Consider the following 27,919-nt stretch of genomic DNA (forward strand, 5'->3'; position numbering starts at 1 on the left):
GCGCTGCTCGTGCGGGGATCTTGGTTGCGCCGTCCCGGAGCCCGGTGGTTGCGGAGCCGGCGCGGGTGAGACGGGAACCGGGACCGGACCGGGACGGCACCGGCACCAGGTGGGGGCGGCGGCGGGGCCGCTCCGGGGCATCCCCAGGGCAGCGCCTGGTCCGCCCCGGCCCGCTTGGGGTCCCCGCGCCGCCGCGGCGGGCAGGGCCCGGCCAAGCCCCGCGGCGCCGCGGGCCCGGCCCTGCGGCCCGGCGTCCGCCGCCGTTACCGGCGCTGAGGGGAGCAGCGGGTGTGCGGGGAGGGGGACGCAGGGGCCCGCGGGAGGGCGGCGCTGAGCCCCGCTTTCCCCGCAGAGCCAACCGGCAGCACGGGACGGGCAGGCCCCGCGCCGGCGGCGAGATGGCGACGGGCGCGGACGTGCGGGACATCCTGGAGCTGGGCGGCGTGGAGGCGGAGAGCACGGGCACCATCAACAAGAAGGACATCATCAACTCCGACAAGGTAGCATGGCGCTTTGGGGGCCTCAGGCCTGTTTTCCAGGTGCCCACCGGCCTTGGATGCGATACTGGGGCTGAATATTTGGAATAAAGTGGAATAAAGCACTTTTTGGCCGCAGACCTTTTAATTTAGGGCTCCCCAAGGCTACCTGGAAATGCCTGTGGGGCCCCACTCCTGGGCTCCCCCTGCTCCAAGCGAGGGGTGTCCTGGCATTTGGGGCACTGCTTCAGCCAGAGCTGTGTGAGCGGGGCCTGGCCCCAGGGCCCCGTTTTGTGAGGAACGGGGAGTCCAGGTCACTTCTGCTGGCTTTGAGGCTAGAATAGTAATGCAGCAGAGCCCTGCTCCTGCAGACAAAAATGTTGGATATTGCCAAATGGAAAATGTTTTCAAACCTTCCTGTTGTGGGGGAGGATGCGTGCCTGGGACTTGGGAGAACTGAGGAACGTTGCTTGGGGGAACGTGGGCAAGTTTAGTAACCCGTGTTAGGGACGTGGTGTTACACAATGCACCTGGGAACTCTGCCCCTGTTTCTGCATCTCAGAGTCAGGCCAGATTGTTGCTGTCCCTTGCTTGGGAATGAGGATGAGAGATGAATTCTCAGCGATCTCTGCTACAGAGACCACAGCAATTTGAAGCAAAGGCAACATCCTGCATCCCTGAAAGCCCTTCCGAGCTGTCTTTGCCTGTTCTTTTGAAATGTTTGTTTCTGAAAGAAAGTGTAGTGGTTTGATATCTTACTAGGAATGGAAAAACTTTGTGTAATTGGTACAACTGAAAAAGTTTGAAGTGTTATAATCCCCAGTTTTCAGCTGTTTTGCTGGTCAGTGCGTGTCCAGTGGGCAGCTCCAGGCTGGCTTCAGCTTGTGCTGCTGCTCAGGGTTGGGAGTTTGCTGATTTTAGATGCTTTTGTGTGTTAATTAGTAGAGACCTGGAGAAGTACTGGTGGAAGTCTGTCTGTCTCTTCAAAGAGAGAATAAGATGAGTTTTCCCTTCAATGTACCCATCTAATGCAAAGGAGAGGGCAGTGGGATTTTGGGGGGAGAAGTACACAAGACCACGTGCAGCTACAAGTGAAACGTTCTAAATTTCTACGAAGTATAAAAATGAATCCCGTGATAGAAAAGGATGGCATCCACGGGGAAACTGATCTGTTCTTGGTGTTGTTCCTGGTAGAAGAGCTGGTGGTGTTGGAGCAGACCAGGACTCGAAGTACCGGCGCTGGGAGAGCGCAGTGAACCGGTCGCCCCACGGGGGTGGTCACTGGCCCTCATAGGAGGGTGCGTCCCGTTTCAAGGCACAGACACACCAGTGAAGGAGCACACAGAGGGCATGCTTACCTGGCAAGACATTAAAAAAGGAAGAAAACAAAATGTATGCTCAGAAAAATTAAAAATGAGGAGGGAATTCTTTAAATGGGTACCAGGAGGAGAAAAAAATCATTGCAAAAGTATGAGCAGTTACCAGGTGAAGAGAGCAGAACTGCTCATGACAGTGCAGGACTTGCTCAGGAAATAGTTCTGTTCAGAATTGGCGAAGGAATAGGTTGATGTATTTAAATCACACGAGAAAGATACAGTACTTTCTAGTCCATTAGTGACAGAGAATGTTAAAGGGAAGAATTACTAGCATAAAAAAACTTAAATCGGCTGGTCCAGGCAATTTGTACTCAGCTCCTAAAAGAGCTGGCTGAGGTGATCTCTGGCCTGCTGATATCAACTTTCAATAAATCTTAAGACTTTGGTGGAATTCCAGAAGCCAGAACTCAAACTGTGTGTCATGGTGACCTGTGGATAACTGTCTTGGTTGGCCTTACATCGCTCCTGAGCAGAGTGATGGACAAGGTGGGAGGAAGGGATTTGATTGGGAGTGAAAAGGTGCCTGTGTAATGAATGTCTGTCGTGAGGGTTTTATGGAAAATAGTTGTAGTCCAAAACCTGACACAGGTTTTATGGGATTTTGAATTTGCTTGATAAATGTAACTGCAGATTTAATACACCACAGTGCTAAATATACTCTTGCAAAATATTTTGATTTAAAAGTAGGTAGAGATTAGGTAAATAAGCAGCTATAAGTAGTGGCATGGTAAGCAATTGCAAAGATGATAGAATGAATCCAAGTGCCCTGGGCTACTCAGTGAATGCAGCCTGTTCAAATAAAGTGTGCCTCAGTAATGCAGTTGTTAATGTGTCTATCTGAATCCAATGCCTGTTACTTTATAATTTAAAGTTGTACATGTGGTATGAGAAATGGTGGAATGTATCTTAGAAATCCCAGCTCTAATAAGGATTTAAGGGCCAATTTGAATAATTTGTCTGCCTTAAACAGGCCCTGTTTTTAGCATTTCAGCCCTTGTGTGAAGAAGATATGGCAGCAACAGTGACAAAAAAAAAAAAAATACTGACATATAAACAGGGGGCCTGAGGCAAGGAGAGGCTTTTACTTTCGTTTGTGATATTGGCGGTTTTGATTTGGGACTACTGTATGAGCAAGCACTGCTATCTTCACTTGAGCACAGCTGGTCAAAAGTGGAGTTTCTGCAGTGACAGAAACTGAGAGAATAGGAAGACATTCCTCATTGCCCTCTCCGGGGGTGGAACGGTCACTTGTTCATTAATATTGTCAGGTAGAGATAGTATTTAGCCAGAGAAGAAAGGCTTAGTGAGTAATAGCTGAAGTCAGATATTGAGCTTTTATATTAAGTGCATATCTTTAGCAAAAAATGTGTTTTAGCAGTGGCAAGTGCTGCCACTGCAAGGGGTGTGCTCAGTTTTTCTGATGTCTTCCGCTTAGAATTAATACTTCCCCAGAGAAATTTAAGGCACCTAAAAACCAGATGAACAGGTAAAATAAAAAACACAGGACCTCAGGTTAATGTTCCCCCAGAGACTGCCACTTCTGAATCCCAAATTCACATCTTTTATTTCAGAAAAAATCGAAGAAATCTTCAGAGACGCTGACGTTTAAGAGGCCGGAGGGAATGCACCGAGAAGTTTACGCACTCCTCTACTCTGACAAAAAGTAAGAGCTTATGGTCCTCTGTGCAGATCATGGTGTAGCTTGGGCTTTTGGTGGGGGGGCAACATCCACTTGAAATCACGGACAGTCTTGCTTTCCAAATGGATTCTCTTTGTGCTTGGCCTGCCTTTGTGCCTCTTGGCATGCACTCTTTCCCTGCTCTGAATATGAGGGGTTTGGTCTGGGTATGAGATGGGATAGGTACAGACACAACAGGCAACTGCAGGAAAGGCAGTGTTTTCATCCTTCCACATCTACTTTTCTTATGCATAATTTGAAGTAACATCTGCCTTTATATCTGCAAAAAGAATTCTGCTGCAGCTTCTGTTTAACTTGCAGTGGGCTCTGCTCTTGCACCAGCATATGACTCTGCATTTATGTATAGTGAATCTTATTTCTCCAGCAGTATGTCATGGTCTCCTCATCTTTTGACCTCTGTGGGTTTTTTTTGCCTTTAGAGTACATCAGAGTTAATTCAGGGGGATTTGGAGCTAGCTGCTGTTGTGTGACAGAGGACCAAAGTAGCAAGGAGGAGCTAAACATACTAGTCTCTCACTCTGGGAAATTCAAAACCTGTGATGAAGTTTAAAATCATTTTTCCCCTTCCCCCCTGCTAAATGTCAGGGTGGCCAAGCCAATTCTGAGTCAGAAATCTCTTGTTTTGTTTTGTTTTCCTGCTCTGTTTCCCGCTTCTCTTCAGCCAGTGCTTTTCTCCACCACAGGGATGCACCTCCGCTGCTGCCAAGTGATACAACTCAGGGTTATCGAACAGTCAAAGCCAAACTGGGGTCCAAGAAAGTTCGCCCTTGGAAGTGGATGCCCTTCACTAACCCAGCGAGGAAGGACGGAGCAATGTTCTACCACTGGAGGAGAGCAGCAGAAGAAGGGAAGGACTACCCTTTTGCCAGGTTCAATAAAGTAAGTAGGGGTGCTTTCAAACAACACCGTATAAGTAGCAATGGGAAACTACCCTTTGGTCAGCTTCCCAACTGCCCAGGTAGAAGGTTCTTTCTTTGAACGTACTAAAGCTGAATTAGATCAAGCACTTGCATTTTAAATTGCATCGTGGCTTGCAGCCATGTCACCTTGGACTGTGATGTGTCTAAATCCTTCAAGCTAAGTGGTCTTGGGACGTGATCAGTGCCTGCCAGAGCACCTCCATGTTCAGGGGTGCTACGAGCGATTTGGCAAGCAGCACTGTGCTATCAAATTCACTTCCTAACCAGTGTCCTCTCCTTCATACAACTCTGCATCATAAAAGATATTTTATTCTGAGTGAGACTTCTGAAGTCGTAAGTCTTGTTATCTCGCCCAGTACAAAAGCCTTCCCTTGCAGCTTCTCAGCCAAAAGGCTGATTTGCAGCCTCTTGGCTGAGTTCCAAGAGGCTGATTTGCAGCCTCTTGGCTGAGTTCCAGCACAGATGCTGGATCACCCTGCGTTCGCTCTGAAACCGCCCCTGTGGTAGAGGTGTGGTGCAGTACCCTGTTCTTTGCCTCTTAAGTAGTCACAATGTGTTGCTGTCTTTCGTTCGGTGTATGTCTGCTTTGAGTGGTTAGTGCTTTCATGTGTATGCTCAAAGGAAACGATATCAACACTTATGTTTCAGAGTCAAGACAGAAGGAGCAGAGTTAGGATGTCTCCACAATCTAACTTAACTCTCTTCATGGTGCAGACTTGTATTAAAAGAAGAAAAAAAAAGTTGTCATGTAATTCCATTCCAAGAGCTCTGCTTCTGTATAACTGTATACAGCATTTTAACTCACAGAATATCAAACTGTTTTCCTGCAGAATTAAAGTGGTTGTTTGACCACCTTGTATGGTAGAAGGTTCAAGCTCTGACTGATGCTTTTGCTCTTGCTGGGACACTGGTAAGAACCTCCTGTGAGATCTCTTCTCCAGTGTCTAGCGAGGAAGTCTAGAGCATGATTCAGTCAAGGCACCTGCCTCGCTACCCGTTCAAGGGAAACTTTGGAAGTGTCTGTACAGCTTCACTGCACTTAATAGTTTTTGGTCAAGTGCAACCAAGTTTATCAAAGGGGGCCACACGTGGGTGTTGTAATTATGTAATTTTGTTTCCCTCACATTATCACGTACTGTGAATTGACAGGGAAAACAGTTACAAGCAAGGCTGCAACCTTTAGATTAGTGGTGTAGACCCCTGCCGTCTGCGCGATTATTTAATAGTAGGAGCAGGCTGGTACCTTTAGTGTGGATCAGTGCTCGAGAGGTAGAAGGCACTGACAAGGAGTTTCACGGATATTTGCTAATGTCAGAGGAATTTTGGTTATTTTTTCAGATACTTCTGTTGATTCCTTCTCCCACACTTGCTACTTCTGCCCATCCCTCCCTGCCTACCCTTGGCATCAGACCATTTTCCTGTATAGCCTGTCCCATTGGTCACACATGCTTTTAACACAGCTCCTGCATCATTGCTTGATTGCTCTGTCTTTCCTCTTTGCTCCCAGTTTTCCAGCAGATCCTTACTCTGTTGTGAAAATCTGAAATGAAGGCGTAAGTTTCACAGTACACTGACCCTTGGTCCAGGAGGAGACCTAAAAGTTCAAGTATGCTCCAAGAATGGTGTTAGAGCAAAGGCTTGCTCCAACCAGTATCTTATTTCTAACTACAGTTAGTAAGGGCTTTGGAAAGGAGTGTGAGAATGGGGCAAATGCTCAGTGTTGTGTCAATGTTTTCACAGAACTGTCTCATGACTCTAGGATTCTACCTGAGCAGTTTTAGCTAATTTAATGCCCATCATTGTATGACTTAATAGCGTTAATATAGGACTGAGAGGGTTCTTCTGGGCCATTGCATCCTTTTCTCAGTTCTTGCAGGAGCTGTGCCATCTAGTCCCATTTACAAACTCATCAAGTTGCATCTGAAAAGCAGTTGGGTTTTCCTGCCCCTGTGTTTCCTAGGGAAGCTGTTCCAGGCTCTGTCTGCTGTGTTTCTCATTTTCAGGTTAAATTTTCCATTGGCATTTCTTTGCAAGACAATTTCTTTGTGTTTATCTCAGTTGTGGGCATTCTTTTCTTTCCATCTAGCACACTTGAAGCCTGCAGTTGTTCCCTTTCAGGCTTCCTGTGCTAACTCCTTTCTGTCCAACCTGGTGAGGAAAGACAAGCTTCCCACCCAATAACTCATTCCAGTTGCTCTCCTCTGTACTGTTCCCTTTTCAGTTCATCTTTCCTGACCGTGGGTCACTGGAGTTGTAGTTTGCCTTCTTGGCAAGATCTCATTGTGTACCTGAAACCCTGCCAGTTTGTACTGGAAATCCCTTTCTGGGGGTTATATTTACATTTCCATGTTGGTGTCATGTTTGAACTCTTAGTCATTCCGTGGTTGGCTCAGGTTTCCCAGCTGATGAGTTCCTACTTTCTCACAGACGTTCTTTTTCCTAGCTCTCAAGCACTACTGAATCTATTCCCTTTTCTGCTCCTGCAGTCCTTGAGGTGCTTCATACAGTCCAAAGTTAAACACTGGGTTGCATGGCTGCAGGACACTAAAAGCTTGCGTGACTTCTGCAGGCAATTGAACTAATTCATGGAAGTTGCATCTGTCAAGGGTGTCTCGCCGGGGAGACTCCTTGTAGCTCAGAAGGCCTCTGAGCACATCACAACATCTGAAGAAATGTTCTGGGCAAACTGTTCTCTTTGCTTGTCCTTTTCTCTGGCCAGGTACCTGCAGTCTTCTCTTCCATCCACTGCAGGTGGTCATGCTGGCCACATGCTACTCTGGAAAGAACACTTTGATTTTTTTTCTTTACCACTATTTACTTTCCATAGGCCATTTAATGGCACGGTGGGATGGCGGCTGGTGGCTGAAGAAGGGCAGCACTGTAAGAATTCCATCTCTTCCCTGTTTTTCTCTTCACTGCATAGACAGTGCAGGTACCTGTGTACTCAGAGCAGGAGTATCAGATGTATCTACACGACGATGCGTGGACCAAGGCTGAGACAGACCATCTCTTCGACCTGGCTCGGCGTTTTGACCTGCGCTTCGTCGTGATCCATGACCGCTATGATCACCAGCAATTCAAGGTGAGTCCTGGGGGCCCACGTGCTGCTGGCAACCTGCTGCTAGGGCATGTGCAGGGCTTGCTACGCTGCAAAGAGCAAATTACCCTTTATATCAGCTTAATTAGGGGAAAATAATTAATTATTGGCAGCAAAGAATATCGAATTTCCGGCACAGGGCATTGCTGCTTGCTTTGTTTATAACTAAACCCACTGTGACTTGTGCTCATTCCCTGTTGTATTTTGTTAGAAAGCTACAAGGCCTGTTCCTGCCAGGAGAACAGATTATCGCATTCTCTGTAGGGAAAAGCAGTTGGGAATTTTGTTTAACTGAGCAGGGTAGGTGCTAGGATGTCCGGGTTCTACTTTAGGCCCTGGGACAAGGATCTTCTAACCATTCTTGGGAGATTGGGTTCCTGTGTTTTTGCTGGCGTTTCTCTTTGCTTGTGGTCTGACCTGATGCAGGCTTCTGTCATCTCTTCTGTGAAGCAGGCACCATCAGTGCTCATAAAATGTAACTCACATCAGTATCTTAAATCTCCTCTGACTACTGGTTTCCTGCTTCCTGGTGACACAGAGGAATGATGTGCCTCCCATAGAATAGCTCCAAAGGCTGGAGGCTTTTGTTGCCCTTTGAAATCTCAGATGAAGGGAATGTAGCAAAGTGGAATAACAAGCTCAAACACCTTCAGTGCTTGCAGAAAGGCAACACAGCTCAGAGCCTGTGGCCGCACAGTGCAGTGATGGGCGGGTGCTCCAGCAAGGAGTTGTTGGAGCTCATGCCTTCTTGATCATGGCTTAAATAGTTGTTCTCAAGAGCAACTCAGAGAGGGCCTCCAGCTTGTGTGTCACACACAGTCTTGTGGTTAAATCCTGTCTTCTCAGCAGATAGCTCAGACCCTGCTCTTTGCTCTGAGGATGACTTTCTTGTGCATGCTGACTAGAAGCTGCCATCCTCATCTGCCTAAGTCATCCCTTGAAAATGAGAGGACTACACTGTGATGGCAATAGCTCTGAAGCCCTTAGAGAGAGGCTCCTTTCAGGTAGCCCTCCGATCCCACAAGGACTGCCAAGACTCCTTGCTTATCTTTCTGCCAAGCATCACATTTTATACCCAATCTGACATATTTCCTCCAAAGGCCCTTACCTGGTTGCTGCTCAGAGCTTTGTTTGGCTTTTCCATAATGTCTCCTTGCAATGTCTTCGCAGAAGCGGTCGGTGGAGGACCTGAAGGAGCGTTATTACCACATCTGTGCCAAGCTGGCTAACATCCGTGCTGCTCCAGGCACAGACCTGAAAATCCCGGTCTTTGATGCTGGCCATGAGAGACGGAGGAAGGAACAGCTGGAGAGGCTGTACAACAGGACACCAGAGCAGGTAACTGGAGGAAGAGACTAGCACTGCCCTACACAGATCTGTGATAAATATGTAGGTTGAGTCTGTATGGATGAAATAGGCCAAAGAGTGGGAAAAAGAAAGCCTGGACAAAGAAACAGTAACATTGAACACTGCTTTTGTGTTCATGCTGTTTTAAGGGATGCAAAAGAGAGCAACTTTTCATAGCAGTGTGTCTGCGACTTTAGGATGCCTGTTTTATTTTTTACCTTTCTATCTTTGTGCTTTTAGCCTCCCTGTCTGGAGGTGGCATTAGTTGCTTGTGGATGTGGCTGAAGGGCTGGGGGGAGTCCCAGATGTTGTCATATAGTGCTCCTTTTCCAGGTGCCTTCTCTGCTACACTCTATTGTCCTGTTTCATGCGGAACTGCAGGTAGCAAGAAGCGAATCAACTTCTATTAGGTGAGATGACCAGAAGGTTGGGATTGTCAGCACAGTAATTAAGGCAGGATAGAATCTCCTTATCAAGGGTCGGTATTGTCATGGATGCAGGATAAGGCTAGGAAGCATAATGTTCTCTGCCAATCCAAGTCCTCTGCAGGGTATCAGACAGGGGAGTTTGAGACACTCCCAAGGGCTTCGAGCAGAGTTGCTATCACTAGATGGCCCCCTTGTCTTGCTAAGTCTCCTCTGCTGCTCTGTTTGTCTTAACTGTGCTCTGGTCTGCAGGTGGCAGAAGAAGAGTATCTCATCCAGGAGCTCCGCAAAATCGAAACCAGGAAGAAAGAGAGAGAAAAGAGAACCCAAGACCTGCAGAAACTCATCACAGCTGCTGATACCACCACGGAGCAGAGACGTGCAGAGCGCAAGGCTCCTAAGAAGAAGCTGCCACAAAAGAAGGAGACAGAGAAACCTGTAAACACTTTTTCCCTTTGTGCTCTGCCTGGGTAATGCTTATTTCCTCCAGCAATTCTACCAGGATCAGGCTCTCAGCTGCTCTTGGGGAAAGGATAACTGCTGCCTGTCTTCTGGGAGCTGTGTTTTTGGGTGGTTTTTTTGAAGGCAGAATGGTCTGTGACAGTGCACACATAGCTTTTAGTCTCCCCTGGTGTGCTATTTGCCCTCCTCCTATTTGATAACTGGTAGTTCAAGTCCCATTTTCCTTCCCTTCCCTGAGAAATGGGGTGGAGCAATGGCAGCCAGCAACCACTTGTGCCTCATGGCAGAGAGAAGCATCTGTCTCCCTATGTCTCCCATGGGTATTCTGGTATTGTACAGATTTCTCCCGCAGACTCATTGCCTTTCATGACCTTTTTCTAGTCCAGACTTCCCTTTCCCTTCTCGCTACTGGGTCACAGCATCATCTCCCCTGGATTGGTATGTGTGCCTCTGCTGTAATCAAGGCGGCCTTGGGGCACTCCTGTGTTAGTTGAGGGGATGTTGCTTCTCATTTCTTCTTGAGTCAAGCTAAAGTATAAGGAACCCCAAACAGAGGTTTCAGTTTGCGTTTGATGCTGCCTCAATTTCACTTCCTGGAAAAAGAGGACAGTATGGGTTGAACTAAATTCAGCAGCTTCAGCAGGAAGGGGCTCTTACAGAATCTCAGTTGTTCCCAACTAGCCCCTAGGAATTCCTGTCCTTCCACACTGTGAGCACAGAGGATGTGTATCCTCATGTTCCCAAAGGGTCTGTGCAGAGAGAGGAGACAAGCAGTGAGCACTAGACAGTTACTGCCTGATGAAGCGTGCCCATTAGATGACACTACCTTAAAACTTTCTTTTTCCTTTTTCCCCGAGCAATAAACATAGTGGTGCTAGGGACCCTCTGCGTCTAGCATTAATTCCCTTGAGGCTGATCTGGTAAAGCCAACTCACTGGTGGTGCATCCTGCTCTAAAGAAAACAGCTTGTCAGTGTTTATGAAAAGGATAGTGATGGAGAATGGGCCCAGAAAGATGCTGAGGATGCCCAGGTAAGGGGGTCCAGCCCTAAATGTTGCCTGTGGCCTGATGCCTGTCTCAGGCATGTAATGGATAGGCACGCCAGGCTGGGCAGAGAAGCAGTTTCTGTTGTTGCACTAGCATCATTTCAACCATGACAGAGTCCATTAGGAGTCAATTACCAACTATAGCCAGGAAATGTTAAGAAAAAAATTGCATTTTAACTAAGAATTTGAATCGGGAGCTGCATCAGCATCCTTTCAACAAAGGAAAATCATTTACCAAAGAGTCAATTGAGGTTGAAGCGTTTACAGCATGTACAGGCACGCAAGGCAAAAGAATCCATTTAATTGCTTATGCACTGAGTGCAGTCAGAGTTGGCTCAGCTGAGCCAGAGATCCTGGTTTACCCTCAGCCCTTTTATCAAGGTGTTCAGCAACAGGCTTGGAAGGGAAAAGTTTGGGGTGTCTGAGATGCAGCCTTCCTGCACAGGAAGCAGAGAGGACATTTTTTATTTCCCCAGAAAATTTGGGAGATTTGGGATGTCTCTTCCTTTTGGAAAGACATGCAACTGAGCCTGTGTTTTGTAGAGATTGTGGCCACTCGTAAACTGAATCATGGGTATTACTGGCCTTTATAGGGGCACCAACACCATTCAGGCGAAGGGCCATGCAGATAGCCCCAATGTATCAACATGTTGCCATTCTGGTGACTTGATCCTGCATGTGGGGGATTTTGAGAATGGTGAAGGGGAGATATTGCTTCAGTACAGCATTGTGGGCAATAAAATTCCATGGATTGGAAAAAGTGAACACCCTAACTAGTGTTTTGACAGGTATGTTCCTAGTAGCTCTCTCTCCCTTGCTCTTTTTCCCAGTTTCATTAGTGGTTTAATCATTTAAAAGCATGCTCACTATGTCCTTTGCTCAGCAGCACAGTTTTCTAAGGGATTGCATTTTTTTTCTCCATTTGATTCCAGTGCTACTGGATGCTCTGCTTTCTCACAGGAACAGCATTAGACATCTTGCCTTTCTATATCGCTATGCTTAAAATGTGAAGTGAGGAAGAAAGAAAACTGTCTAATGAATGGACAAATGACAAAATGTGTATAAATAGCAGGCCTCCCTGGAGGGGAGCAGTCCTTAGGATCTGCACGTCCTCGTTAGTGGGCTCGTATCTGGGCAGATCAGAGGCTTCTCAGCTCATTCCTTAGAGGGCTTTCAGAGGAAAGCACAGATTTAGGGAAGTATTGGGCTGTTTTGATCACTGAACTGGGCCCGAGTTAGAGAAGGGCAATTCTGTGCAAATATGCGTATGCTAGGATTAAGGCCTATGCTTGTGTGGATCAGTGCAAGGATCTGTGGAGAGCAGTGCATTTAAAAACAAAAAGAAGAAGAGGAAGACAATAAAAGGCTTGAGCTCTCCAAAGATACTTGAACTAGAGTATTTTTCTCAGTGGGGTTGTTTGGGCTTTTCCTCTTTTTGTCAGCTCTTGACATGAGGCCATGGCAGGTGGTTCTCTGTCACAGGAAACAGTTTCCCCTTCGTACAGTGTCTGTATCAAATCTTGTGTTTCCTCCATTAACACATCCTGTTTCGATGTCTTTCAGGCTGTTCCTGAGACTGCTGGCATCAAGTTTCCTGACTTCAAATCTGCAGGTGTCACGCTGCGGAGCCAGAGGGTAGGCTGTTCTCCTGGGCCCTTGGGACCTCTGTTAATATCTTTATCTGCCTGTCTGTCTCCTTGTCCATTCGCCTTTTATAGTTAAATGTCAAGATCTTGCCTCTAAAATAAGAAAGGAATTCCATAAATGTGGAGACTCAGAAGCCGGGAATGTTGGCTCTGTGAAAGCCAGCTCATCGCCTTGCACGGTGGCACCTGGACCTGCAGATGTTTGTTATTCTTGTGCCCACTATGCTGCTAGACAGACATGACAGGCCCAAGTAGAGCTGTCTAGGTCAAACAGAGCTTGCAGCTGAATGTAATAGGCCTCCTAGAGCTTGTGTGTTAATAGATCAGAAGGTGCCTTTAAGAACTGGATGTTCAGGTTGTGACTTGAAAAAGAGGCAGAGATAAATGCATACAATTTTGAGCCTTCATCTTTCCATTATCTAACTTCAGAAAATATTTTGGGGGAAAAGTCCCCACGCTCTCTTTTTCCCTTTATTCTTTCCATCATACATACGCCTCTGAGAAATGAACTTTCTTGCTGTTTTATCTGCAAGGCTTGAGGTCTGTCTCTTAGCGACAGGTTTTGGGATACTGAGTCAGTTAAACCTGCCTGCCTGGCTGAATGTTTTCAGAGGGGCTTTGATAGTAAAATCCTGTTTGCCCAGTACAAATGCTTTTTTTTTTTTTTTTTTTTTTTCTGTGGCCAGATAAAGTAACCCTTAGTTGCTTTATCACAGCAATGGTGGATGAGTAGGTTTCTTGCCACGCAACCTCATTCGTCAAACTAATTTTCGAGATCATTTTTTATTTATTTTTTATAATTGGGATGTTCTTTTGATGTCAGAATAGTTTCAGATCTTGTTGGGAATGCTCCGGGCCTGTTGTGTGGTGGGTTGACATAGGTGCTTGTACATCCGAGGCAGAACGCCTCAGCAAGCTGGGGCCCCCTGCATTGAGCAAGTACAACCATGGGCAGCTTACCTGTGTGAGGAAGGGGTTACAGCCCTGAGGAGGCAAAGTGCTGGGCAGGCCTGCAGTGAATGCCTTGAGATTTACGGAGACATGGCAGATGTGCTCTCCAGCACCAAGATAAATAGAGTAATTTATGGAGATTGATTTGGTTTGGAAACCAGTAAGTGATGGTTGAACTTTCCTATTTTTCCCTCCCCTGACAGAGAAGCTGAGCAATAACCTGTCAGAGATGGAACCATGTGGCAAAGGCAGCAGCCTCTTTGCCTGCCACACAGGCTAATTCAGCTTCCAGCCTTTGCAGAAAATGGTGCTATCTGCTTCTCCCTGTCTCTTTTTAATGCTTATGAAATGGAGCAGTAAGCTTGGAGGGTAGGGCAATTCGAATCATCAGCTTTCAGCCTGCAGGATCCAAGCTACTGAGATGACTTAGAGCTGCTTCCTGAAACTTTTAAGGAGATCAGCATTGTTAATTGGAAATGCTAGTGATCTGCAGGTTACAAAAGGTAATCTGATCTAGAAGAGAGAACTGTGCTTTATTGGTTGGGAGTCCATTTTAGCAAACTGAATTCACTTGTGGCCTTTAGTCATCCAGCTTCCTTTTTCAAGTCTTTCCTGTTAAAAAGGGAGCTAACAGACTCCTTTGCTTCACATATGGGTGATGGGGAGAGTTAATTATGTGAAGTCAGTAAAAACCTTTTGAATTGGTGAGAGATGCTGAAGTGCTAAGTAGTATAAGGTAGAATTAACAATCTGCTAATCTGAGTATTTTACTTCTGTGATTTACGTGGCAAATCTTCCACACATGAATGATATGGAATTGATAAGGGGTAGGAGCTGGCTGGGGCTGGGTGAGAAATTGGTGTGATGTGCTGGAAACTCCTGTATTCTGGCAACATTCAACGTGAGATGTCTTGCCCTGAGCACATTGGAAAATGATTTCTAAAGGCTTGTGACATCCTGCAGTAAGTTCTTTTGCCTGAGGACCTAAAGGGTTCCTCACCTAAAGGCTTCTATTGTCCTCTTTTATTTTGTACTTTACTACCGTGCTTTACGCCTTGGTAGTTAGGTGAAGCTAGATTTTGCACTGAGATCAGGGATTCAACCTCTGTCATGTGTGAAAAATGTACCATATCATCCCCAGAATGACAGTACTTACTCTTTGATTAGAGGGATTCTTTCCTTTTTTTCTAAGGATTTACATTTAGTCTGTTCACTTGAGTTAAAATTAATTTACAGAATTAGTCGTTGAAGAAAATTAGCAGTCTGTATTCTATTTAATTCGCTCCCAGTAGTTTTCATGACAATAGCCCAGGCTTTCCAGTTCCCTGTAGCTAACTTACAGAAATCTTATGCAGAGGGTGAATATGAAGAGTGTTGCTTTTTTTTTTTTTTTTTTTTCCCTAGAATTAATGGTCACTTACAGCCATTATTCTTCATAACCGAAAGTTTCTCCTTCAGCAGATGCTGAAGAATAATCTTCTGCAGTGAATTCCACATGCTGCCTTCTTTCACAATGGGTTCTGTCTCCTATTGTTCTCCATCAGGCCGTGGCCACAGGCAAAGAAGGCCCCAACCCCCGTGCCCTTGCTCTGCATGGGATTTCCCCTCTGCCTCCAGACTGCACAGGCTCCAAGTTTTCCCTAATGGCAATGGGAAGCTCCCCATTATGAGAGGCTTCCTCGTAATTCAAGGCAGTGTGTTATTGCCTTGGTGCCACTGAGGACAGCAGCCACTAACAGACGTTTTAGAAGGAAGAAAACCTTTTATGAGTTTCTGGAAAAGGAATTTTGCACTCTTGCCTTTGCTGTTAGTAAAACTGTATTATTTTCATAATACAGTCAGAACGATGTTATTAATCCCAAGTGTTACTTCTAGAAAACTTCCTGTTGTACCAGATCTGCTCAGCTGAGGTGGCAGAAAGCCAAAGAGCCAGAGGAAGTGAGAGATAAGTAGGGAATTTGTAGAGGGAAAGAAGAGGAAGAAAGCATGGGGCTACAAGGAAAACTTTGCTAAGGATGGATATGATGAAGGGAGAGAAAATTAGAGCTGTTAAAGTTGAAGCTTTTCCATAACCCAGACAAACTGGCAATACTACACGTTTGTGATCTAGGCTTGGTGTTGCTGAGCTTGTTTTGTACTCACTGCAGTGTTTCTATGCCATGTCATGTTTAGTTTTCTTTTAAGTGTAACTAACTCTGTCATTGACTTTATTACGTTCAGAGTGCTTGGACTAGGATACTTAAAATCTTGTCTGTGTATTTTATCTTAAAGTGCTCATCTGTCTCTCAGCCTTATCTGTGAATATTAAGTTACGATTATGTTAGTGCTGCAGCAGTGCTTTTAAAAATGATGGTGGATGGAGAAGGTGGGCAGTTGTCCCAATTCCTGCATGTCTGAGGTATGAGTGAGTGTCCTTGCTTTGTTGTTATGGGTTTTGTGGCAAAGGAACTGGAAGAAGATCAACTGAATGATGTCTCCCTGGGTAACAAAACTGCGAGCGGAGGAGTTTGCCGAGATCCCAGATCCATAGGATGTGCTGAGGGGATGTTCCTGCTCTGTCCACAGCCAGCCCCCTCCCACCAGAAAAGGCTTCCAGCCAGCACCTGGCTGTCTACTAGCCAGGGCCCTGCAGAGCAATTACCAGTCAGAGCAAGGAAAGGAAGGAAAACTTTAAGTACAGCTTTAACACCCATTGATTCAAATATTCACCTTGACCAGCTTTTAAATATTTACTAGCCAGCAGAGCATTTTTTTAGCACTGATTAATGAGTTAGAATTTGCTGTGGTTGGGAGGGGAGAGTGTGTGGATGTGTGTGACTTTTTTTTTTTTTTTTTTTTTAAATCTTGAAGCCAAGTGCTTCCTGCAAGCTCCAAGATGAATGACACCCCTAGTGAAGGATGGGGTTGTGTGTATGTGTTTAGACATGTTTATTCTTTATATTTGAGCTGACCTGCAATTAAATGGCCAGCCACACTGCCTGTTTATTCTGCATCGGAGGCTCTTGGCTCTGTGCCTTTCCTGTCATTAATGCAAATCCAGACCTCATCAACTGTGAACATGTGAAACATCTGTCTGTCCTCCTGTGATCAATAGCGTCCCTTCAGAGCATTGGAAACAGTTATGTAAAACACCAGTTATTTTTATTTGGATTTGATGAATTTTATTACTTGGAGCAATTAATTTATTTGTTTTGTATTGACTGCACTCCAAGGCGTCTTGGTAAGATAATCTGATGGTGATCAGCACACTCTTACTAGGTAGAAAGCTTGTGCTTCCAGGTCTGAATCTCCCATGGGTTAGCTAGCTGAAATGTGCTTGTTGCTTCTGTTAGCAGTTTTCAGAGTGAAGTTGTAAATTTTGCACCCTACAAGAGAAGGGGAGAGAGCAATTTTCCTGGGATCCTGACAGAGCTTGTGACAAAGGTGTGGAGGGAGGGTAGGATCCTCATTTCTGGGAACAGAAGTTATGAACGAGTGGTGCAGACTGGATTAAATTCATGTTCTGACATTGCCATCTATTTCTTATGTGAGATTTCTTTAGGGTTAAGTGAATTAAGGTGTATTTTCGGATCAAAAGTGTGTCTGCAAAAGATCTAGTGAGATGGAAACAGTGTTATGTTTATTTTAAAGAGGACAATAAGGATACAAAATGCTGAATGAACTAGAGAAGGGTAATCGACCCTTCTCTTCCTCTGTTCTCCTTGTTAATATTAACTGCCCCTCATTTTAATTAAGTTGCTATAAGGAAGTGTTTCTGTCCCCTTCTCTGAGGAGCTCTTTGCTATGGTGGAGTATCCAGAGCTTCATTCTTGATGGTCCACTAGTCCTTGATTGATTTGAGAGGCCTTCGCTCAGTCACCTCCATCTGCCTGTAATGATGCAGTCTTTCATGTCCTTCTTCAGATAATCAGATTATCTGAATTCATGACTAGCATCTTAGGTGTTATTTCTTAAATTCTTTCATTATCTTAGTCAATATCATGATCAGAGTGTAATTAATGACTTTGTTTTGAATTTTTGTCACCGTTGTGTGAGTGTAGTTTCAGTTAAATCATTGAAGGAAAAAGTCTTTTTCCCTCTAACTTCTTGGGTTTGTGTCTGATTTGGAAGTTTACACGATGTTTCATGGTGACGGTTCCCCTCCTCAGGCGTTCCTTGGAGCACTCCCAAAAGCCAAGCATGATCTTTGTGTTCCCGATTTGTTTCAATTAGATACAACCTGGAGCCTGCAGCTGTTTCAGTGTCTTGCAGTTACCTCCACAGGTCTGAGCTTGGTTCGACATCTGCAGCAAGAGGCAGTTTTAGGATTACCTAGGAATCAAAAGATCTCTTAAATCAAAGTACTGCGGTGTCACACTGGTAATGTGCTTTTACTAGGTGGTATTCTCTTTTAAAAATGTTCCCTGCACGTTTTTCTCCTACAACACACATTTCACTGTTTGTTTCTCTACGCAGATATTTTCCGTAGTCTTTTTTATGTTTGTGTTACCAGAGTTGCACTGTATTTACTTAAAACAAAGAGTATTTCAGAGAAAATAGCTGCCGTGCGCCAGTTCTGACATTTATGATTGCTCCGCTTGCCAGAAGATGACTGTCTTTAGACAGCAGGCAGTCCTGGCTAGGTGTGAGTTCTCCTGCCCTTCTCTCATGTCTTGTTTCTTGTCACAGCCTGTGTGTCAGATTAGGAGAAAGTGACTCTCTCTCCAGGTCAGCAGTTGTTGCTCATGCAGCTCCCAAGTCATCCTTGTTTTAGGCCACTTGTCCTGGGTTAAAGCAATCTGTACCCCTTTCCTGGGGGTGAATGTGGGAGAGCAGAAAACCTTGAAGATTTTGTTACCTGCAAGGGTGAAAATCCATCATGCTGAGGCACTGACACTCCATGGCCTTTGATTCCTTTAGAAAGTTTCCCTCAACTTTAGCCCCTGAACTGGTGCTGCGGGTGCATTAATGTGTATAGGATCAAGGGGCTGCTACTCTGAAACATAAGATTGAGTTTGTGCTTCCCTGGGATTTACTGGTCCCCCTCATCGTTGACTAAACTTTTGCCAGGTATGTTCCTCTAGTGGTAAGTCTGGCTTAACTTATGTGGAGAATATTACTAATGCAAAGTTCATATTTTTACACCAATGATTTGGGTATGTGTTAGATGTGTCTAACTTTAGTTCAAAAAAATCTGAAATATTTATGTAAGATAATAACAGAAATATTTTCTTCTTAAAGTATTGTTTTAGTTAGCACTAAGCCACGTTGGTAGAGCAAGCTGATGGTCATGTGCCCTCCTAAAGTGATCACTGTGTGTTTAATCTGTTACACAGCAGAGTGGAGGTAGCATGGAAGTCTGCTTAACCATGTTTTTATTTTTAACTGTTTTAAATCTTAGTCTAAGGCTGTAAGCTGGGGCTGGGGAAAGCATGTACATGCATTGAGGCAGAGAATGCCCAAGCAATTTCTAACTAACTTTTCCAAGTTTTCCATATGTCCGTTGCAATTACACATCCACTTTTCATTTTAGCACTTGAGTTCTGAGCAGTTAAGCATTTAAAAATTGGAGAAATAAGCACTTTTATATTGAAAAAGTAATGGTCTGCCCAACTCTGCAGAGGTTAGGGAAAATTGAACTTCTCTACTTTTTTAACTCCAGAGTTTTCAGGCTAACATACTTACTGTGGCTCTTTCCTTCCCTGAGTCTTACAACTGCAGAAGGATCTCTGCTCCTGCAGAGCAGAGCCATGCAGACAGGGAAAGGTTGACCACCTTTCTCTATTTTAAGCCAGACAGTGTAAAAAACATTATTCACTTGAAACTTTATTGCTCCCTCCTCCTCCTCCTGGAAGCCCTCTAGGCAATTCAGGATTCTTAAGGACATCCATGAAGAAGGTGCCTATTGAGAAACTTTCATGAATTGCTGCTGAATTCATGAAGAAAGTGTTTTCATTGTCAGTAAGCTGTGTTCTAATGCTGAATAGCACTACTGGTTTATAGCTCTGCAGCTAAAGGTCAGAGGTATGGAGTTCTTGGGAATAATGGTTTTAGGGTAGTCACATTGTTTAGGGTTAGGGAAAGGTGACTTTGAGGGAAAGAGTGTCTCCAAATGGAATCAAAGGGAGTGAAGTGCGGGGTCAGGGAGCGTGAATATGGCTGAATAACTGTTGATTAATCATTTAGAGAGATTGTATTTTGATGAGAACCCAAACAAGAGGCTTCAGCGCCAAAGTGGAATCTTTGGAAAGTCGTGAGTATGAAAATGGAGCTTTTATGAGCAAAGTTGTAAACTGAGAACAGATAATTTAACATTCCACATGTGATTGTATCTACATGCTAACATAGCTGAATCTCTCCTCGCACATCCCACAAACCTGGCCCATTCCTAGTGCAGATCCAGTATCAATCTCTGCTTGTTGAACAGTGAAGGTCTAACGCATAATAGAGCACTGTGTTGCAAGCTCTGCTATTATTTAGACTTCATTTCTCTTCTGAAATACTCTAAATATATTTACCAGTAAGCTTAGAAGTATTATCATAAGTCAGTAAAACTGGATGACACACAAAGCCAAATGAATCGGGCGTGGGAGAGAAGGGGCATATTGTCAGTTTTTTCTTATCATGTTTGTTCATTTAGTGATTTTGGCAATTAGCAATTAATTTGCACTAGGTCTCCTAGTCATTAGTGTGAATTAGCAAGGTTTGCTGGCGGTTTGTCTGGACATAAGTAAAGGCACAGAAAATCCTGTGCCATCCAAAAGCTCAAGGGTACTCAGCTGTGAGACCCTCTGTGGAAATCCAAGCAGTCGGTGCTGATCCCCCTTCCCTCTTTTGCTACAATGAAGGTGAGGTGGATGCTCTGTTAATCTATTTAATCTGGGCAGCCCAGTTCCTGGTCAGTGCCCTTTTCTCCAGGGGAGAGCGGACTGTGAAAACACTCGTCAGACCAAGTGGTTTAATGTGCAGGCAGAGCTGGTGTTTCCCAGGATCAGGCAAAGCTCCTTCCGTCTCGGGAAGCCCTGGCACTGTGGCTTCATGATGTTGATTCACACGATTTTCTTAGCTCTTTATTTATTTTTCTCTTGATACACATACTTCATGTGTTTAATGCAGGTTGTTTATAGCAAGGACAAAGAATTGCAGTCCTTAAATCAAAAGCGACATTGGTGTAATTATAAGCACAAGCTGGTGTAGCAAAGAGGGCTATAGGGAGAGCTTGTCAAAGGAGAAGAGCATCCAAAATATAGTAACCTCAAAAATCCCAGCTAATCAGTTTTCTGACTAGAGCAATCTGTTTCCCAGGTATTATTATTATATGGGGACTTAAAAGATAATAAATAACAATAATAGTCTACTACGAGGAAGGAAAGAAAAGGGCAAATGCCATTCACCTGCGATGCTGTGGGTTTCTTGCTGGAGCTCTCTGAGGAACATAATTTTCCTCAGCCTCTGGAGGGCTCAGTCCATGACCATGCTGAGAAGGTGTAAGAACTGGGTGTTGTTTCCCTTAACATGAAGATTCAGTGTGCAAATATTGCACGTTGCAGCACACACTGCTCCATCTCAAGCCAGAGAGCTGCTCTCTGTGATCGGGACCTTGGTCCCTGCAGAATTCCTCCTTCCCTCTGAAATGAGGGTGGTGTTACAGCACTTCCAGCACATGCTTTTGGATAGGGCTTGAGCCCAAAAATGGGAGTGGGATTTGAGCTGCTGGTCTCAAGTTTAGGAGCTGAACGAGAGTCTGTGTGTGCACCAACATGTTCTGGTGAGCCTTCTGTAGGGGGGAACTGTGCTGTGGTTGATGATATCCTGCCAGGGTTTCGAAGAGGTAACTCAGCTTTTGCAAAAGAGCATCCACCTAAAATGTGCAAGCAAAGCAGGGCTTGCTGAAATAAGCCTGAGCTTATCTGAATCATACCAGGCACCAAGACTTTGCCCCGCAACAAGGCAGCCCAGCTAACGGACCCTAACTAACAGATTATCAGCAGCCTTTGAGTAATAGACTGCTCATTTAGTTTTAATACATTTTGCATAGAGAGCAATCAGCCTTCATCAGTCTTGGAGATGAATTGGCTTAGCCAGCTAAATTCTAAAGATATTAGTCTGACAGTAGCCACATAAATCATAACATTTTCTTAATGATGGTAAAATTAAAATATACTCTTGCTTTGAGAAACCAATGAAGCCTTCCTATTTGCAGGCCAGATCCTCCCGCCTGAATTAAAAAGAAGCTTAATTGATGTGTTCTTAAACTAAGCAAACAGCCCTACTCCTTCAGAGCGTTTCTGGTTTTTCTTTCTTTGTAGTTAGATTAATTTGTCCTGCTTGTCTCTGCCCTGTCCTCCAGTCTAGAGAGGAGCATCAGTGAAGACCTTTGCTCTGTGTTCATGTGCTGACCACACTCCTATCGAACAAGAGCAGGACACAATATTGCAGCTGAAGGCTTTACCAGAGCGATCATTTGTGCTGCTGCTGGTTTCTGGAGTGCTGAAGGCCTCCTAAGGGGAAAGACGGTGTTATTCCTGTAACCACCAAGCTGAGATATTGTTGCCAGGTTAGATGGCGTTAGTCCTCCCTACCTGTCCACCTGGCCTAACAGAGCATGATCTCTTCTAGTTTCTTGTCCTTTGATCCTGAAGTCCAGTGTGATTTTCCTAGCTGGTGCTTGGCAGAAAGGGATCCTGTCTTTAGCGGGAAAGACTGTGATGTATTTAGGTGCTGGAGAAAGGGTGAACACAGATTCTAAGGAGCTCAAGTAATCGTGGAAGTGTTGTCTGTGTGGAGGCCTTCAGTGAGGAGCTGTGACCCCATGATGATGGGCTCCTTTTTTTTTTTTTTTTTTTTTTTTTCCTCCCCTAAAAGTTAAGGCTAGCACAGCCCGACCAGATCAGCTTGCACATCTCCTGACTAAGGCACCACTGCACGTGGTCCAATCTGCGTGTTCTGCAGGGCTTCTTGTAGTGGGGTGAACTAATTCTGTGGACCGACGCTTGTTCTCAGGACTATCTTCCTGATGCTGTAGTCTCACCATTCCAGCTCTTGCTAAGCTGTGCTCAGTGCCACTTTTCCTGAGCGCCTGTGCTGCAGAGCTGCTACTATGGGAGCCTATTCAGCATGCTGCTACTCAGGTTAAGCCTCTAGTCCAAAGGCTTGACTGAAATCCAAGTACCTGATACCTCTGGCAGCCTTTCCTCTGCTAAAACAATCATTTTGTAGTCAAGTGTAAAGATTCAGGCTCTGAACTATGAAATTCATTGCTGTGCAGAAGCCTCAGCACTCCATGAAGACCCCCAGGGAATAAAGAGGACAGAGGTGGCCTCTTTGCACAAGGACAAGTTTTCTTCTCTTTCCCCACTGCTCCTGTGCAAAGAACAGCAGCTCTCACTGCTCTCTGTTTGCATCCTCTGTTGGTTTGATTTCTTATGGATCCTTCCTTGGTAGCCCTCGAGGTCTCTGCTAGTCTCTTTATTGTGCTGGTAATATCTAGTGAAAGGACCAGGTGCTTTAGAGAGTGCTGTGAAGGGCCTGATCCCGGGGTGCTCTGTAGCACCTCTACCCCAGTTCTTGGCTGGGGAGGGTGGGTGGTTGTTGTCATCTCTGTGTGGCAGGAGAATAAAAACATAGTTCTGCCTGCAGGTCTTTGCCAGCCCAGAGGAGCAGCTCATGGGTTCACTCAGCAAAGGCTGGGGTCACTGCTAGGTGCTGGGTTAGTGACAGCTGCAGGTTGCTCTTCCCTGCTGGCTACATAAAGCTGCTGTGCAGCTTCCTAGGTTCTCCATAGGGATGGAGCTCCCCGGGTGAGAGGTGGGCTCACCTCCCCAGGGTCCGGTGTGGACGTGTGGGGTGAGGCTTTTGCTGCTGTGTTGTGAATCATCTCTGCTAGCCTGTCTGCCCTCCCTGCTGAGGAAGGGAAGGGGAAAGCGCTCTCCTTCCTTCCTGGATGTACCTGCCGGGCTCGGAAACCCCTTCTCCCTGCCATATTGTGCCAGCTGCACTTGTGCTGCTCGTAAGCTAATAAATGCTTGGTCTGAGCAGCCAGCTCTCCTGCTAGAGCCCAAATGAATGCAGAGGAAGGACCCCGCTAAGTGTATGCATTCTTCCCCTCCTGGCCAGCCCCGATTCCCTTTCATAGCTCACATCTGATGCTTCCTCTCTCACCTAGCCCCTTCGCTCCGATGTAAATGTGTGTTCACACTTCCGCCAGTCAGTAACTGTGCTCTCTCTGTCTCTCGCCTTTGTTATAAAGCCTGCTCTGTAAATGAATCCCACAGGTCTGGGGCTCAGCGGGGACAAGGAGAAGTGAGTCTGTTAGCGCATGAGTCTAATCAGGCCGGCTCAAGCGAATAAAGTAGGGCAGCGTTGCACATTAGCCACTGTGTAAATGAGCCCTTTGATGGGCTGGGCACCGCGGGAGAGGGTTTGAAGCCAAGAAGAACTTTTGTTGTTAATTCAGTGGCACATGGAAACTGTGAAACAGCGTGTCTTGCACACACACGAGAGAGAAAATAAAAGCCCTCACGACCGGGCTTTTCAATGCCTGCCCTCGGACCCAGTCTGAAAACTTTCAGCCCCTGTCTCCCTCTCTTACCACTTGATTTTTTTCCTTTCTCTCCCTTTCTTTTTTTGTTCCCCCTGCACTATAAAAAGAAAAGCTCTCTTGCCTTTTGAACTAGACGGCTGTGAGTGAGGGCTATCTCTGAGCTGTGTGGCTCTGTTACCTTTGTGTTCCAGATGAAACTGCCAAGCTCGGTGGGACAGAAGAAGATTAAAGCCCTGGAGCAGATGCTGATGGAACTCGGAGTAGGTGAGTAAAGGGGGCACGCGAGAGAGAAAGAGACACACAGAGCTAGCCTTTGTTCTCGAGATGGGCTATTTTTTTCCCCTAGTAATACAGCAAGTTTCTTGAATAACAGTATGTGAATGGTTTTTAAAATATTTTATGTGTTTAAAAAAAAAAAAAAGAGAGAAAGAAGAAGAGAGAGGGTAAAAGCCAGAACAAGATGCACAGGGTTTTTTTCCTCCCAGTAGAAAAATGCTTTAAAAGAGCCTTTGTTTCTCTCTTGTTTGGGCCTTTTTAACCATCAAGAGAGGCAGCACAGTATTAGGAAGGCAAATCTCAGCCTTGCCAGGAGAGGTACTTCTGAGCGTGTTAGTGACCATGGCACGTGCATTGTTCAGGGCTGCCCTGTCTTGCTTTCAAGCTTCATTTCTTCTTAATTTACTGCTCACGGTGGCAAGTCCAAAATGTGCCTGGGACTGTTCATCCCCCCTTTGTGTGTTGCATGCTGTGTGAAAATCTGGAGCATCTCTGCTGAAAGGCAAGTAAACACACATCCCTCACTCTTGAACTCCGGAGTCTTAGCAGGAGGAAGAAGGGCTCACTTACCACGTGCAGTACCTGCTTCCAGCGAGCGGGGACGGAGAGCAGCCCCTGGCCAGGGGTTGCCCTCTCTGCTGTGGGTACCCTTGGCAGGTACTGCATGCCCCAGCGTGCGGTGCCCCTTGATTAGACACCTAATGACTCCTTTCCTCCCCTTTAGTGCAGGGGCAATTAAAAATAAATCTTTATTGTTGATTTAGAGGTGATTACTGAGCCTGCTTCCAGAACTAATTTCTGTTAATTGTTGTTAATTTGGGGGCCAAATGGTCTGGCATGATGCGATGCTTCAGAGGTTTTTGTGCAGGTCGGAAGAGCTCCTTGTGGCAGGTGAAAGCAGCTAAACCAAGGGGGTTTCCTCTCTCTCTCTTAGGGACTGTGTAGTCCAGGATTGAAAATAGATAAGAGATTAGATGGAGGGAGGCTAATTAGGTTATAAATGTATCTAGTGAAATGGCAGAACTGATGCTGAAGGAGTGCCAGTGGAGCTTACCAGGGAAGCCTTGGGAAGGATCTGGTCGCTCTGCTAGGGCTTGTTTTCCATGAGGGCAGGGAGGGGTTCCTGGCTCCGCACTCCTGCCTGACAGAAGGAGCTTGGGAGCTTCGTGTTGCCCCAGCTCTGCTGTGTCTTGGAGTCCAGAAAGGCGCCTTGGCTCTGCGTGGATGAACACACAGTGCGGGCAGGAAGGGGCCCTGCCAACAGGGCATGGCTGTTGGGTCAAACACAGAGCTTCATCCTTCTTCTCCCGGCACGTGCAGCTCTTCCTGGTGCTGTGTGTGTGTGATGGACCGCAGCAGGCTGCAGGGCTTGGAGGTGCTACAGCCAGCTCAGGTCTGCATTAACGTGTGTAACGCAGCACGGAGCAGTGTTCTGCTTCTGCCCTGCTTTGGGAGGAGGGACGAGGGAGGTGAGGGTGCCAAGGGTGCTCAGCCCCGTGTTGGTGGAAGCACAGGGGACAGCAGGAGGTTTTATGTCCCCTGTAGCAAACTGTGAGGACCTGCTCCAGAGACTGAGTCACTTCATATGACCCATCTGGAAACAAAGGCCTCCTGCTCCCATGTGGGTCCTCTATATCCTTCACTTGCTCTGAGTGCTGGATCCAGCAGGTTCATCTTTAGCCTTAGTCCTTGGAGCTAAGGAAGCTCTTCCAGGTCTCCAACCCCTAGGGATTCTGCTTGCTGATGAACCATGCAGTGGGCTCCTGGCCTATCTTTATGGAAGTGAACTGGGTAGCTGGGACTTTTTCAGGGATATGTTGTCCTCGGGCGGCAACTGTGTGCGTTTAACAGGACCTCTTTCCTCCCTAGATCTCAACCCCATGCCCACGGAGGAGATTGTGCAGATGTTCAACGAGCTGCGGAGCGACCTGGTGCTGTTGTACGAGCTCAAGCAGGCCTTTGCCAACTGTGAATATGAGCTGCAGATGCTACGGCACCGATACGAGGCCCTGGCCAAAGCTGGCAGCGTTGGCCCTCTGGGTGTGGAGGGCAGCCACCCTGATGGCCAGGCAGGGCTCGGCATGGAGGAGAGCAAGGGGGATTCCAAGGACCAGATCATTGATGTAGTAGGAGCACCACTGACCCCCAACTCGGTGAGAAGGAAGGTTGCGGGGGCAGAACAGGGCGCGCTCAGGTCTCCGACACAGCTGCCCTGATGAGCGCTGGGGACGCTGCCCTGCTGTCCCTCCAGGCGCCCGGGGGAGCCCAGCACGTCTGTCCCCTCGCCCCCGTGCCGCTCTCCGGGCACGGCTCCTGCTGGACACTTGGTGCTATCGGCGGGGTCGGCAGGGCTTCCTACATCCCGCATGCAGACGGATGGCTTGCTGGAGTGCCGCCACAGACCAAAGCAGGGGCCCTGGCTGCTGCAGGCTGGCCGCAGGCCGGGGCAGTGATGCCAGCGCAGCCGCAGGCCTCGGCGCTTCCCTCCAGGACACAGCTCCGTGCGGGCTGCTCAGCAGAGGGAGGCGAGCAGGAAAAGTGCTCCTGAGCTGACGCGCCAGGGCCTGCTCGAGTTCCTGGAGTCAAACAGTAGCCCTAGCTGAGGTAGGGGGCTTGGGAAGGAGAGGGATTTGAAAGAGCCCAGGGGCTGCTTCTACAGCACTCTTCCTAAGAAAGGGAACCCGGACTCCAGGGTGCTGGGGGCCGCCTTCCCCGGCGTGTCCCGCGGCAGCACCTGGGCACGTCGCGTCCAGAGCTCTCCTGGCTGCCCACAGCGGGGTGGGCAGCCTGCCCCGTGCCCCTGCCTCGGCCTGGGCTCAGCCTCGCCGCCCCTCTGCACGCCCGGAGCCTCCCCTGCTCTGCCCCCGCGGCCGCCGCGCGCACCGGCGCTCCTCACGCGTGTCCTGTACCGCAGGATCTCGGAGCACCTCGTCTGTCCACGGCCGAGGTGACGTTAATCGGGACTTGAGTCATGTCCTGTTCAGTGGTGACAATACGGAGTCGAAAGGAAGCGTTTGCTGAGCCAGGTTCCTGGTTGCAAAGGTGTCTGCTGAGTGTGTTCACTGCCTTCCCCACCGCCCCTTCCCCAGCCTTGGGGCTCCTTCCCAGCACCCGCTCCCTGCCCTGACACGGGGCTGGGGGACGTGGCCGTGGTGGCTGCAGGAGGAGGGACCTCCCTGTGGTTCCTACATGTTCGTCCTCCGTGCCACCTCTTGGATTTGGGAACAAAGAGGTGGGCCCGGGCAGCAGGGAGAGGGTTAAAGTGACCTGGGCTCTGACATATTTGAAAGAAATATAATCAAGTTAATTCACTGCAAGGCAAATTCAGTACCTAAAGGGCCCCCATGTTAAATACAGCGCTGACCTTTACCGGCTGATTACACAAAGACGACACAATTAGATTAGTCCAAGACAAAAGGTCAAGCACATTCACACTGTGACCATTTTATGCTACCTTGAGAGGGGGGGAAAAAATTACATCCCGTCTGGAGGGGTATCTGGGAGAGGAGGGCAATGGGGCTGCCCCGCTCTGGCCCAGCCCTTTCCTGGCCACGTCGGTGTCTCAGCGCCCGCTCCCATGGCGCAGGGCAGGAAAGGGGCAGCCTGGACCCCGCCAGCACCTCCTGCTCCGGGGAGGAAGGACAGGCTGGAGATGGGCCGGGAAGGGGCTGGGGAA

The 27,919-nt window shown here is 47.0% G+C and overlaps 1 protein-coding gene across 1 annotated transcript; it reads left to right on the forward strand.

The window, feature by feature from the left end:
- On the forward strand, positions 1–26,493 carry DMAP1 (DNA methyltransferase 1 associated protein 1). Its single transcript, XM_088526116.1, has 10 exons — positions 1–65; positions 353–500; positions 3,424–3,515; positions 4,235–4,430; positions 7,395–7,553; positions 8,739–8,906; positions 9,593–9,778; positions 12,412–12,483; positions 24,159–24,231; positions 26,113–26,493. The coding sequence occupies exons 2-10, from the start codon at positions 399–401 to the stop codon at positions 26,457–26,459; spliced, it is 1,395 nt and encodes a 464-aa protein (XP_088382242.1). The 5' UTR covers positions 1–65; positions 353–398; the 3' UTR covers positions 26,460–26,493.
- The last annotated feature ends 1,426 nt before the right edge of the window (positions 26,494–27,919 follow it).

This window comes from Tinamus guttatus, unplaced genomic scaffold (genome assembly GCF_059628265.1).
Source record: "Tinamus guttatus ecotype Peru unplaced genomic scaffold, ASM5962826v1 Tinamus_guttatus_pri_ptg000242l, whole genome shotgun sequence".
In the NCBI taxonomy this organism is placed as follows: domain Eukaryota; kingdom Metazoa; phylum Chordata; class Aves; order Tinamiformes; family Tinamidae; genus Tinamus; species Tinamus guttatus.